The 14,880-nt window shown below is 39.8% G+C and overlaps 1 protein-coding gene across 2 annotated transcripts in view; it reads left to right on the top strand.

Annotated features, from left to right (window-relative positions):
• The window catches only part of LOC136244336 (uncharacterized), a 33,117-nt gene that overhangs the window by 11,202 nt on the left and 7,035 nt on the right, over positions 1–14,880 (top strand). Inside the window, exon 1 of one of the 2 annotated variants that reach the window (XM_066035913.1) lies at positions 11,037–11,094. The exons of the other annotated variant lie outside the window; for it this stretch is intronic. Within the exon in view, the coding sequence (XP_065891985.1) occupies positions 11,052–11,094 (43 nt within the window). The 5' untranslated portion in view covers positions 11,037–11,051. Of the gene's footprint in view, positions 1–11,036; positions 11,095–14,880 lie in introns of those variants that run through there. 2 annotated transcript variants of the gene reach the window in all.

The raw sequence follows: 14,880 nt of genomic DNA, 5'->3' as shown, positions 1-14,880 counted from the left end.
TCATAGCTAAGAGATGGCGGTCTGCTGGGTGAACCGGTAGAAGGCGAAAGGCACTCTTTATGTCTATTTTTGCCAGCAGTGTGCCATGGCCAATCTGCTTAATGTGTTCAATTGCCGAGTCTACCGTAATGTACTTCAGGGAACACAACACCTTGGGGATTCCTTCATTAATACTTCTCCCAATAGGATGAGAGAGGTCAACTATCAACCTCCACTTGCTAGGCTGGTGGTTCTTAGGGATGACCCCGAACCGACTAACCTGTGCCTGTGGGACTGAAGATTTTGGAAATGGGCCGGATACACGTCCGAGAGCAATTTCCTCAGTCAAATAGTTCTGCACTATGTCTGGGTGCTGGAGTGCACAATATAAATTCCATTTAGCGGACTTCAACGGTGTTGATTGTTCTCTAAAACCAATCCGAAACCCCTCAGTTAGTCCATTGATGAAAAACTCCACTAGTGGCCTGTTTGGGTGGTCTGTCAACATCCTTTTCCAATTGTCTACCCTCAGCGGTATAGAGATTACTGTGGCCCCTGGTGGAACTCTTACAGTAGCTGGAGCTCTGCCTAAGTGGGATGTCCAAGCTGAGATCCGTTTGTCATAGTTGCAACGCACGTCTTCAGTGTGAACTCCAATAATGTGTTCCTCTGTCATCACTTTGGGGGGGGATGGTGATATATATATATATATATATACCTATAGGTAGCTACCATTTGTATGTAGGCATGCACATTTGTGCTAATTAAATCTGGATATATAACATTCTCATGCCAATGTGGCAACATTCCTACTCTTTTACACATATTTAAATTGATGCTCAGATTTAATAAGAAACCATGAAACACACACAATAGTTACATAAAGTGATGTGCTATGCAAGCAAGCAGAGTAGTTCCAGCAAAACAATCATTATTAAGTTGAGTACTTTATGGCATCAGGGATCGTGGTCTTTCGGTTTGCTTGCTTACTCGCTGGGTAGCTGGACATCGGGATGCTTTATGCTGCCTATCTTGTTCCTTGGGACTATGGACACATCTGTAACATACGTGTTCATAGCGGCAAGCCGTCCGAGTGCACCCATTGGGGCTATCATTCCAGTCTAAGCAGATTGCCATTTTTTTGGGAGGGGGCTGGTTTTGGCGAAGTGATCGCTGAGAGTGATTGAGGGGAGTTGGGTGAATGTTGAGGCCCTGTGCCTGGTGCCTTCTAATTGCCCTATCCGGGAACGTCGTGTTCCAGATGGTGATGTCAATTACAGACCACTGTTTGGTGCGGGAAGCAGATGCTTTGAGGCGGAAGCGGCAGTCATACAAGATCCATTGGCTCTCATGGCACAGCTGAGAAGCCCCAATCATGAGGCTTTGGTAGCCTATCAAGTCAGCGATGCATTTTGGTTTAGAGCGAGATATTATGGCCATGTATATGCCGAAGCACTGGATCTAGTCCACAATGTCGAAGACTTCCGGGGGTCGCTTGTGTGATCCTGTAGGTTGATCACCCTAGTTGAAGTCCACTGACTCAAGGTAATTTGGATGAAGTTCTGCCATCTCTACAAATAGGCCTTCTTCCACCCGCTTCACAAGTTTGAGGGGGACAGGGGGGATGCCGTTGCTGATCAGTACTGGTGGGTGCAACTTCTTGGATGAGTACACGAACCCCGAGCTGGAACTGTCAATGCTAATAAAGTCATCATCTAGCTGCTGAACATGAGGTATCTGCTCACCATCAGGAAGCTCATCAAAGGCTAAGGGGATAGGAAAAAAAGCAGGCAGCATGCAAGCAGTTTATCGAGGGAGCATAACAATGTGCAAACATGGGTATTAGTGCTGTAAATTGCCATGAAGTGTTGTTAATGCATTTGCATAGAGCTGGCCACTGTATATGGTTGTGCTTTATATAGAGCTACTGTGAGACCTCTCAAAACATTGCTAGTGTGCTTTATATAGAACATTATATATAAGTTATGTCATTATATAGGGTACACTGTATATTAGAAGGCTGTACATTATCTGTTGTGCGACTGTACTTACCAAAGTTTTCGTGTTCCATGTCTTCCTCATCCGAACTGGGCTGGGATTCGCTGCTTGGTGACTTGTCTCGGCTCCGATGGTGTGCTGTCGATGAGACTCTTCTAGAGCTGCTACCATCTCTACGTGTGTGTCGGCTGCCGTTGACTGCATCCGGTATCTCGCGCTGGTGGGCGTCGGCAACTGTTGCAACTATGTCCGGAATGTCCGCAGATGTCAGAGGGCGTACTTCCGAAGAACTCCTCGTCTTCGTTCTCTTTGGATTCGGGTTACTGCCGCTATTTGCACGCTTCCTCCTCCTTCCGCTGGCGGTCTTCTTGTTTCCAGCTGGGGGCGTCTTCTGCAATGGCGTCCTTTTGGACTGTGATCTCGTCGACATGATGTTTTTTGTTGTCGCGCGTTAGCGTCAGCTCCTACTTCTTGATCACGTGTTAGTGCGCATGCGCGGCGTCACTATTCCTATTGGTGCACAGATGTTCTAATTAGTGCCCCGTCGATCCTATTTGCTGTCCCACTCTATGGTGGAGTGTCTGGTGCTGCCATCGTTTTCAACATTAACTAGGTTTAAAGGTATTTTTAAACATTATTAAAATGCAACTTAAAATTTTGCATTATGATGTCAACATTATGACATCATTGTTACGACTTCACAATGCATCAAACTGATTCATTATGTTGATATGACATTCATCACAGACTTAATTATGTAAAATATGATTTAAAATGGAGCAATAATACTTGGATTTTACTTGAACTACTCACACACACACACATATATGTGTGTGTGTTATAGTTAAAGCACCACCACACGTGTGTATGGATAATATAACATGAGGAGGCGTGTCAAGAGGCTTCGCCGAGTACTGTATTTGCCTTAAGACACCCTTTTAGTGCTGTATTTTTCGTACACACAATCATAGGTGGTGCTTTAAGTGGTATATTGTACTTCCTGGTCATCTGGCTCAGAGTAATTTTCTCTAGACTCAAACTGCTGCGATTTTTGGTGATCAGGATATCAGTAAGTGTTTATATAATCTATTTCTAGTCATAGAACGAACTAGTAGGATTAGTTAGGCTAGTATTAGCGATTTACAATGTCACACACATGATCAAACATGCTGTCTTGTGTTTAAATAGCTTTGTGATCAGATGATCAGTAAGTGTTTATACAATCTATTTCTAGCCGTAAAACGAATTGGTGGGATTAATTTGGCTGGTTTTAGTGATTTACAGTGTGACGCATGTGGGGTTGTTTTCGTAATGTTCCTTAAATAAATTCTCCGCATAGCTGTATTGTATTTGCCCGAGTGTTCTGTATTTTCCCAATTAAGTGCATGACTGTACTGTATTTGTCCAAGTAGTTTCATAACTGTTCTGTATGACTCATACAGAGGTGTAGCTAGGGGGAGGAATTTGCCCCCAGTGTTTTTTTTTAGTCTCCATCACAAGCTTACCAGTATTAATCTGACAAGCAAATTACTATAAATTATGTGCGCAACTACACGGTATCGCCAGGAGTTGCTCAACATTCAACTCGTATGTGAATCCACTGAATGAAAATATTAGAGATACACTTCTATATTTAGCCTAGATTACTCACATGATGGAGCATTTTTAAACCTAAAGAGTGACCCATTCAAACTGACCTCGCAGAAGTCGCAACTCACAAGTGACAAAGGAGCCCATATGATGCTACGAACCTACTGTCTACGAGGTGATGAAGTGTTAAATGTCCCCGACAAGATTATTTTCTTAAGTCGATCACACTGGATCTTCATATGGCAGTGCAGTGGCATGCCAGTCTAAGTTTTTACTTTGTCAGTCAGGTGGATCAGTCACAAGGTTACAAGTTCTGCTTGAGCAAGACTGGTGTTAAACTGGGATTTCGTGCAACACGTGGCATTTGAATTTCGTTGGTTGAAGTGAGTGAACACGTCATCCTCTCCGCAGTGTGCTAGGACTGCAACACAGGCTGTGGCTACTTGTATTGACGCTAAAATAACAATATAGCTCTACCAGATTGTGGATGAATTAGTTGGAGTACAGTTGTGGCATGTGCAATGATGCTCGACGAATATACCTCCAAAGCAATCAGTACTGAAATAGTTGTGTATAGCTAGTTATGTAAGCTGTAATAATACAACACCATATGTTGGCTAGCCCTCCTTGGGTCATTAGTCTTTCTTTTGCAATCATGAATAATTTTTTGGGGGCTTGCCTGCCCCTCCGTCACCTTCTGGCTAACTACGCCCCTGGACTCATACAGTACAGTTATGCAGCTAATTAGTACTGTATGGACAATACAGTACATGGTATCACTTTGATCCTCCCACACAAAGTACAACATATATGTAATAGTTGTAACGCAGGCATGAGGGCTCTGCCTGATATGTATATCCAACTGCCCGAGGGCAAAGGGCATACATATCAGGAAAAGCCTAAATGCCCAATGTTACAGCTAATATGTAACACATATCAGACTGATAGGCTGTGTAGGGCAATCAATCACTCAAGCCAATATGAGTGCAGCCACTTCCCACCCAAATATTTATCACCCAAACTTCCGCCTTCATTATTCTGCTTACGTTGACTTCTCTATCAGGTGTACCACTCAGTCTACTGTTATTTCTTCTGCTGCTTCTCAGGCTGGGGTGGCTGCTGCTGCTGGTGAGGAGGCTAAGGATAACTAGTACCTGGACATTGTCAACAGCACTGGAGGAGACTTTATTCCTCTTGTTTGCAAGAGCTTCAATGTCTGGTGGTCTCCGTTGTTAACAGATCTACAGTTAGGAATGGTTTGCCCCTGAAGATTGCTAGAATACAGTTACTGCAGCAACTTTCTGTAACCCTGTGGCATTATAATGCCAGGATGATTCTTTGCCAGTATGCTCTCTCACCTCAGAGGATGATTTAAGTAATGTAACGCTTGTTTGCCAGTACAGTAAGCTAGTCTAGGTAGTGTAGTTGTAACTTTAGTTTTTTTAGTGAATTTTTCTTTGTAGTAGGTAATTATGCAATTTCTGGTATGTAAGTTTTATATCATACAGTACAATAGTACTGTATAGTAGGGACCACAAAGGAGTAGGCGTGGCCCACAAAATAACATCACCTAAAAATTAGCCTCAATTTTCCTTGACGACAATGAGGCAATATTGGTTAGATAAAACTAAGCCCAAACAAGCCTTCAGATCGACCTGAAACACTTTCAACAAGTTGCTACAGACTTTTTTATAAAAAATATTTATTTAACGGAACTTTATAGTGACTGACTGACTGACTGACTGACTGAGTAACTGACTGTTTCCTTCAGACAAGCATAACTCGATAATGGCTAAGGCTATGGGCTTAAATTTTTCACTGTTCGATGTCGTTTTGGTCTGAAAGATGCCTTTTGGCATACCGTAGTATATACAATGCATTCTTCATGCACTTACCAATGTCCTCCTTTGTGTCTCATTCATCTTTGCTGTCAGCAAGAAGTGTCAATTTGGTGGTGGCACGTGATGGCTTCCCTTCATAATGGAAATTGTCCGTATTTTTCATAGTGGATATTTTGATTGTTGGGGTGCTTTTCCAACAGTTCTTGATTCATACTGCTGTGTAACGGGTTGAACATAGCTGACAATGAAGCGTAATAGATACTTCACTTTTCAGACATTAATTGCTTTAGCTGGGACGTGCAACACCATTTCTTTTGCAGTATGCATGGGTTCACCAGTCATAATAATTGTTTACAAAAAAGTTAGCAAAATACACAGAAAATTTGGAATTTTCAACTAGAGTAGTGACCATTAAAAAGTGCTGAAACAAGGTGGAGTAGTGCATATTAAATCACAGTAAAACAATAAGAAGTATTATATCCCTACTGTGCTCAAGATACCATAATGGAAATGCTCAGTAGGGATATAACACTCCTTATTGTTTATACTATCGTGCACTACTCCAGCTTCTTAAGTTATTACAAATCTCATTAGGGGTAGAGGAATTCCATAATTTGATGGTTGATGGGATAAAGGAAAATTTATACACATCAGTTAGAGTCATTGGTTGGTGATAGTAGCCACTCCTTAAACTTGAAAGTTTGGGTGTAAGATTATCTGTTGGCACAATCAAATATCCGTTAATTATTTTTTAAAGAGTACTTAATTTAGCTTGGGTTCTTCTTGCCTGTAAACATGGTAGATTAAGAGAAAACAACATGTTAGCAACACTTGAGTATGTTGAAAAACTCATTAAAGCAAAATCTAGCAGCAGTTCTCTGGATTGATTCTAGTTTGTTTATATTCAACAAGTTAAACAATTTGCACATGATAGTATGTCAAAATGAACACTAGTATAACTATGAAAAGTGTAGCCATTGGATATATTATACACAGTTGTATGCGTACCTAAAAGTTTCGATTATGGGTCAGCAGCTAGTACGTTCTGCTGGTTCTGGTTACGTTTGATTACGTTGAATGGACTTGTCCTAGAGTCAATATTAGGGAGAATTTCGGTTATGCAAGTTCAATGTTTTGATCAGTGTTATTGAACCTTTTTTAGAAAAAGTACAGAGTTCACTAAAGGTCTAGATAGGTAAGCTTGGTTGTAGAGTGGTTACTCCATACAGAGTGGTAACTTTGTGATGGGATCATGTTTCTGTTCGGAAACAATCGGTGAATAAGCTGTAGCACCATTTCTCACCTTAGCCAACATTTTTCAACTCAGGATGGCGAGGATAACAAAACGCTCTCCATCTGAGTGGTTTTTATGGCAAAATACAAGTCGTGCATCCTAATCACGAGAATATTGATTGCTTCCCACAATCGATTTCGGCCATGACGTCTATATAATTGCTACCCAGTTTTAGCCTGGCTACATTTCATAAGTAGCCCGACTAGCTGGGCTACATACAAAATGTAGCCCAGATAGCTCCTTTCATCTGAGGTGTGAAAGTGTTACATACCAGATTAACATTAGATATAGAAAACTGATCTAAAATGCAAATCAGGCAGAATTGAACTAGCACCACCAGTGAATGACTACACTATCATACTATTGGTTTCGTTACTCAAACTACTTGAGGCTGGTCTTAAGAGATGTCTTTTCTGAGTGCAAAGTAGTATGGCAAGCTCAAATGTAATGAATTGCAAATAATTGTATCTATACTTGCCATGCGAACTATCAGCAACAATATCAGTTCTTGGAGCATTTTTTGCACATTACGTACTAGTATGGCAGTAACTGGGAAACACTGATCCAATGATCAGTACATCTCTAAGTGGTATCACAACACAGCTACCATTAAGTCGGGTTGTTAAGCACATGTGCTTATAATTTTCGGAGAAAACTTTATGTATGTTAATCACGTATGTCTAATTTATAATTGTGGTGTACTTAACACAAAATCAGTAAGTTGTAATAGAGTAGTTTGTAGTCACCACGCCAGTGTATAAGGATATTTGACTCCATTTCTGTGTGAAATCCTTCATGATGAACAAGAATATCACAATCCAGAAGGTTGATTTGCTTTATACATAGTGAATGGAGACCGCAAGGAAGATGTAAGCGCTTGAGGAGACATAAATTTTCCAGTACTTCAAGCTTTTCTTCCTGTGTGTAGCTGAGCCTCACATTGAGCCATATGCACTTTAGACCTGCGCCTAATACGCCGGCATAATTTTGAGAATAATAGGTCACCCATTTCGTGAGAATAATTCCGGAATAATAGGATGGTTACAGACATAATTTTAGAATTATCGGACATCCATGGGAATAATCGGTGGGATTAAGGGGTGTGCCTCTTCTTGATTAACTAGAAGAAAGAACTAACCTATTAAAGACAGTTACTGTTTGGAGACTAGGAAGAATCTGTATGTTTCAATGATTAGATCTACTTTAATGTATTGTTCTTGCTTGTGGAAGCCCTATTTACTATCTGATATTGAGCTGTTAGAAAGAGTGCAAAGAAGAGCAACCAAATATACTCTTAACGATTACACCAGTAACTACAAAGAAAGGCTTTTGAAACTGAAACTTCTTCCAATCATGTATATTTACAATTTAGCTGACATCATGATTTTATAAAATCAGTAAAATTTCCATCTGAAAAGTTCAACATAATAAACTTGTAAAATTTGTCTCTGGACCCACAAGATCAGCAGGATACAAACTTAGGCACATGAAAACATCTAAGAACAGTGTAGTGAATTCCTGTATACCCAGATTGTGGAACAGTTTACCACTAATTTAATGTTGTTCACTTATTGACACTCACCTTTGTTCCTTCCTTTTTATCTTGGTGCTTCACCTGCTAAATGTTACAGGCTACCCACTATCGACTGATGGTGGGGTGGTTTGCTAAGTGCCTGAGGTCTTGGCTGCCTTGGGTGCAACTTAAAATACACTGCTAATTTGTTCCTAATTTTTTAAGCAGGCCAAATTTATAAAGTGTGGAATGATATTTGAATGACAGATACTTGGGTAAGCAGGGAAGAATTTGGATTAAAAATACCTTCCCAGTCTTCCAAATTCTTCCAATGCCGGCCACTCCTAGTGCCTACTAGGCAACATCCTAGTGAAACCTCAGGCGGTCCGCTCCTTCTGTAAGAATTGGATGTGCTGCAACTGCAGCCTTGTGTAGAGGGTGCAACAAGTACCTTACACACACACACAGTCACACACATACAACGTGTGTATAAAGTGGGCTGACACAGCCCTGGCACACCTATGGTGCAGGGGACAAAATGGCTGACCTAGCCGTGGCACACCTATGGTGCAGGGGACAAAATGGCTGACATAGCCCTGGCACACCTGTGGTGCAGAGAACACAACAGCAGTAACATACAATATACAAGTACGGGTGAATTCTACAGCATGTATATAAATGAACACTATCTGCTCACCAGGTGCTGGTAAGTATTATCAATGGTTGCTGAACCGCTGGTGACACAGGTATTACCTACAAGGAGGTAGTGGTGTGCCCCCCTTGACTTACCAGTGCAGTGCATTCAAGTGATCTGTAAGCATTACAAGAAATACGAGACTGTCCTGCCAGAGTTTGAATGATATTTGGAAAATAATTTTTGTCTTCAGCAGGAAACCTTATACTTGTAATTGCCTAACAGGTGTCAGCTAGCAGCTCATACTAGTTAAACTTCTTTAAAGGTCATTGAACTATTCCAAACCCTACAAACTATCAAATTCAAACTCAAGAACTATTTTTCATTAACAATTTGACAGTAATAATCTATGTACTTTTTACTTCTGTTGCCCCTGCTCCAAAATGTTTGAACATTCCAGCTTCTACAAACTATTTCATTATTTAACTTGTACTCTTTATAGCTACCCCTTGTAATTATTATTTGTAGATATATAGCTAATTGTAATTTGTAAGTAATTGATTATGGCTACCAGTGCAAGACACTGGTAGACCTTCAGGTCTATAAATTAACTGTTAAGCTTTTTAGTTTGATTTTGTATATTGATCTGTACAGTCCTACAAAGTACAAGTATAAGAAAAAATTTGGAATTTTAAATTAGATTAGGGACAGTTTATAATGCTGCCATAAAAAGTACTGAAACAAGCTGGATCAGAGTAGTACGTAATGTCCAAATACTGTAAAACAATAAGAAGTGAACATCCCTACTGTGCATTGAAATTCCAAATTTTTCTTATACTTGTTTGTGAAGTTTTTTTGCAAGCTCATTTATACTAGATTATGACTCATACAATAACAACTGATCAGTGGGCGTGGCTCTACATAAGCCTGCAGACAATAATGGGCATGGATTCATGCATACCTACGGACGAGATGAGCGTGGCTACCATATGTCTACAGACAGTAATTTACATAAGTGGGCGTGGATTCGTGTATACCTACACACTGATGAATGGATGTGGCTACCATGTCTACAGACTATAATTTACATAAGTGGGCGTGGCTTACAAAAGAAGCAGAACTACGCTATGATGTGTAGTAACACGTCCACATTTAATTTAGCACGTGGGGTCAGACCCGAATAATCTGTAAAGCAGGACCTGGATGACCCAACTCGGTTTAACATTGTTACTAAATAAACTATATTTATTGACTTACACGTTGCTATATAACTCGTCATGAGTTGCTCTCTCTGATCGATATCACCAGCAAGTCATGTACGCGTATGTTTTTGGTGCAACCGGCGACCACGTGTATTTGAATAATTTGATGCAATATACACTAGTATGGAAGCCGTACTGTAGTCTATTAACGCTCAACAGTAGAACCTTGACTGATGGCCATGGTAAAGAAGGATAAAAGGTAAGACAATAGTGCAAGCATTGTATGCTTATCAATATACCAAAGGTTTTTTCTTAAGCGAACTAGAAACGTTTCTGCAAAAAAATTAGGGCTGTAGCTGTAGCCAATTTTCCACTATGCTTGACTGAAAGCATCAGGCAGGCAGGCAGGCAGACAGTAGAAAATTCTATTGAATAATTTTTTTTCTAAATTCTGTAGCAACTTGGTGCAAACGTTTTGGGTCGGTCTGAAGACACTTTTGGGTATGGTTTTACCCAACCAATACTGTCATGTCGTTGTGAGGAAAAATCGTGGCAGGTTTTTGGGTTATATTATATCACAGATTGCCCCCACACCTTCGACATCCCTAATATACAGTACTATCGTACTGTATGATATATTAATAAATAAATAAAATCTTCTGTGAAATGGAGTTATCCAAGGACTGTATATCCCACAAAAATTTCACAATGAACCAACAAGGCACCAGAAAGTTACTCACAAATGTGCAAAATCTGCTGATAATTGGTCAATTGCTGAAGTACGGAGTGTCGACAATATGTACCTCATCCCAATAAATGGTGTACGATATGCTTTGTGATTTCACTCATACCACAACGATTACTCCTGTGAGATAATTAAAATTTGGTTTGCTAAGAGACTAAAGACTACTCTATTCAATAGTTCAAACCAGAAGTTCATACATGATTTCAGCAAAGAATTACAATCACTAGACCAATTGGTGACAACAATTGGCGTCTTATGCTAGTACTAATTCCACTGTTATTAACAAACTTAAAAACAGGTAAACAAGCTACACATGTCATGTATATAGTTACATTGTTGAATTATACAAAACTATCATATTTTCATGTTTGTGTAATGCAAATTTACAGAGATGCAACATAATTAATGGACATAGTAATCATTAGTGCATAAATGAATGTATTGAAATTCAAAGGTTTGTTCAATTAAGAGTATTCAAATGTAAAATCTAAATATTTTAATCCTGTTGGATGGTGTATAGTGTTCGGATATAACTAAGTGCACATGCAGCTGGAAGTGCTACAGGATAGACACATGCCAGACTACAGGGATGAAATTTGATCTTTGCTATTGTTTACTCTTAATTAACAGCCTGCAGACTGAAGCTAGCTACATGTGACAGGTGTAAAGTTGTTCATAGCAATAAAGCTTGTGCTTGACTATTGTTTGCACTACACTTTACTGTCTGTAACAAGCATAGAATTCTCACTATAGGTCTTTTATTCCTCAACCACAATAAATGAAAAGGTTTACTTGTGGGGTTTTAATTGTTAGAGACGTTCATATTTTGTGGGGTTTTACTTGTTAGAGATGTTCATATTATTTGCAGTTTGCATTTAAATATCGAAACCCTCGATTCCAGAATTTTTATGCACTAGTATTCATTCATGACTGCACGTTGTTAATCACAGATATGTATGGAATAAATCACTTGGGGTTAAGGGAGGTGTGCAAATCACCACAGTTGTTTGTCTGGTTTTGACAGGAATGTAGCTCAACTTTTCAGTGATCCTTCCCTACACCAGTGCAAAAGCTTAGTAACGATTTTCAGAGTGGGGGCAGGTAGCCATAACCGGTTAACCATAAACTGATCATCATCCATGCTGACACACAAGGACCCATTGATCGGCTCTTCTGTACCCAGTTCATACGTGCATTTGTATAAAGGTGTTGTGGGGTGTGTTATCACTAGCTAATAGCCCTACACCTATACTGCATAGCTATATGTCTACACTCCCTATCCTGCTAATGGCTGCTATGCTCCTCTACACCTACTGCATGTGCTTGATACATGTATATATCACATGAGAAATCGTGGTCACGCGAAGGTCTTCTCTTTACGTGAGCTTTACATATTTGACACTACAAGGATTACAGCATTAATAATTATTATCCGCAAAGTGAAACACTATTACCTTTAAGGAACTACAAGCTGAGATGTCTGCTCTAGCAGGTGAAGATCACGTGAATACCACACTGCGTTCACGGTTGGCCACTTTCATTTTTCAGCATCCTTGTTTGTTTCTCTTGATAAATCAACTTCACCACAAAGTCTTAATAATTTCTGGTTTAATCATTGGTAGTCAGCAACTCCCATACATTTGTGCACTACAGCGAGACTGCCCTCTTAGACTTAGCTCTGTTACCACCCTCATTTCGGGTTAAATCTTTCCCATATCATAGAGTGCCACGGATATGGCACTCATTCTACTGTTTAAACTTCTCACTGCACAGGATCCAAGAAATATTTGAACAACAGATATCACGTGCAAGCATAACAGAAATAAAATTACAGGAATTTTTGTGTTTAGCACAGTACAATGAATGGCTTGACAGTTGCGGTGGACTGGTGATGCCACACCCCAGAGAGTGCTTTTGCATGATGGTTGTATGGCTTCTCCTATGGAGGTATGTATTTCTCTGTGTGTGTATATAACTTTGGCTAATTGGCTACTAATACTTGACCCAAAAAAATAGGGGGCCAAAAATGCTTTTGAAAATAGTGTAGGGGACCATGGCCCCCTGCCTTCCTGGTTCCGACGCCCTTGCACCAGTGCCTTCATCGCCCTATAAAGAACAAACAATGCTCACTTTGCCAGATGATAAGGGGTATACTTTCACTAAAATCCCGCGTCGATATGTAATTTGCATGCTAAGGTAATATGAGCTTAAAAGTTGAGTTTTAAAAAGGTGTGCACAAAATGGTTGCCAGAGCAAAAAGAAAAAGAAAACCATCTTACAAGTACACAGAAAAAATTTTCAACTATAGAGTAGGGACCATAGCACATCTATAAAAAGTACTGAAACAAGCTGGAGTAGTGCACAACAGTAAAACAATAAGAAGTGTAAGATCCCTACTGTGCATTTCCATTATGGTATCTTGAGCACAGTAGGGATATAACACTTCTTATTGTTTTACTGTGATTTAATATTGTGCACTACTCCAGCTTGTTTCAGTACTTTTTATCGATGTGCTATGGTCCCTACTCTAGTTGAAAATTCCAAATTTTTCTGTGTACTTGTTTGTTAACTTTTTTTGTAAATAATTATTATGACTGGTGAACCCATGCATACCCAGGGGCGGATCCAGACTTTTTAAAAGGGGGTTCCACTCTGGAATTGCAACTTCAGCCTAGCTGTAAGTCAAAGACCAAAAAAAAGGTCATCACCTGCTGACAATAGCTGCCCCTTACCACAGATTTCCTCACCACCTATATTTCCTTATTTTTAACTACATACATAGCTTACTACACTGCTCCTATTAAGACTACTGTGACTGCTCTATTAGAGTATCTCGAGTAAGACAGGCTCTTCGAAAAGGGGTTCCATGAAACCCCTTGAACCCCCCTGCATCCGCCCCTGATATCGCATCTGAAATGGCGCCGTGCGCCCCAATTATCGTCTGAAAAGTGAAAAATACATTACGCTTCATTATCGGCTATGTTCAACCCATTACACACCAGTACGAATCAAGAACTGCTTGAAAAGCACCTCTGCTATCAAACTAGCCACTATGACAACTATAGATGATTTCCATTACGAAGGGAAGCCATCATGTACCAGCTATCGCCAAGTTGACACTTTGCTGTCAGCAAAGATGAATGGGATACAAAGGAGGATACTGGTGAGTCCATGAAGAATGCTTTGTACGTACTGCGGTATGCCAAATGGCAGCTTTCGTGCCGAAGCAACGTCAAACAATGAAAAAATCAAGCCCATAGCCTTAGCCGTTATCGAGTTATGCTTATCTGAAGGCATCAGTCACTTACTCAGTCATTCAGTCAGTCACTAGAAAATTCTGTTAAATAAATGTTTTTAAAAATTCCGTAGCAATTTGTTGAAAGCATTTCGGGTCGATTTGAAAGCTTGTTTGGACTTAATTTTACCTAACCAATACTGCCTCATTGTCGTCAGGGGAAACTAAAGCTGTTTTTTGGGTGATATTTTGTGTACCATGCCTACTACTCCTTTGTGGTCTCTACTATACAGTACTATCATACTGTATGATAAAGGCATGTGTAGTTGACTGATGTAGATGTTTACTTGCAGTTTGCATGCAGTTTACAGAAAGAATTCAAGCAAATTTTTGCTCTACACCTTTGAACTAAAGGCGCTGTAAATGACAAACGACAGTAGCTAGAAGCTTTATTCTTCATTTAAATGCTAGCTTATTCCTAGATGATGAGTGCTTTGTTTGATGTCAAAACCACTCCGATACGTGCAGCAATTGGCGAGAAGAATCAGTGAACTCAAATTGAATGCAGACAGATGGACAGATGGCTATTCGGCTTTATATATAGAATGATAAGAGGCACTATAATACAACTTAATATGGCCATAGCCATGAACAAGCAAACACAAAATTATAGGGCAATTTTCAATATTAATTGGTTATTGCATAGATCCTTTGGCTTTTGTATTTGATTAGTTGGTATTTTTCTGTATTGGTATAGTATACTTTGTCTAATATCATCATCATTGTAAATGGCTGCAATGATGTAAAGCCAAGCTATATTCTAAAGAGTGTGGCCTTCAACAGCCTGAG

Source organism: Dysidea avara, chromosome 14, assembly GCF_963678975.1.
Source record: "Dysidea avara chromosome 14, odDysAvar1.4, whole genome shotgun sequence".
NCBI classification, from domain to species: domain Eukaryota; kingdom Metazoa; phylum Porifera; class Demospongiae; order Dictyoceratida; family Dysideidae; genus Dysidea; species Dysidea avara.
This window is presented reverse-complemented; position numbering and strand designations above follow the sequence as displayed.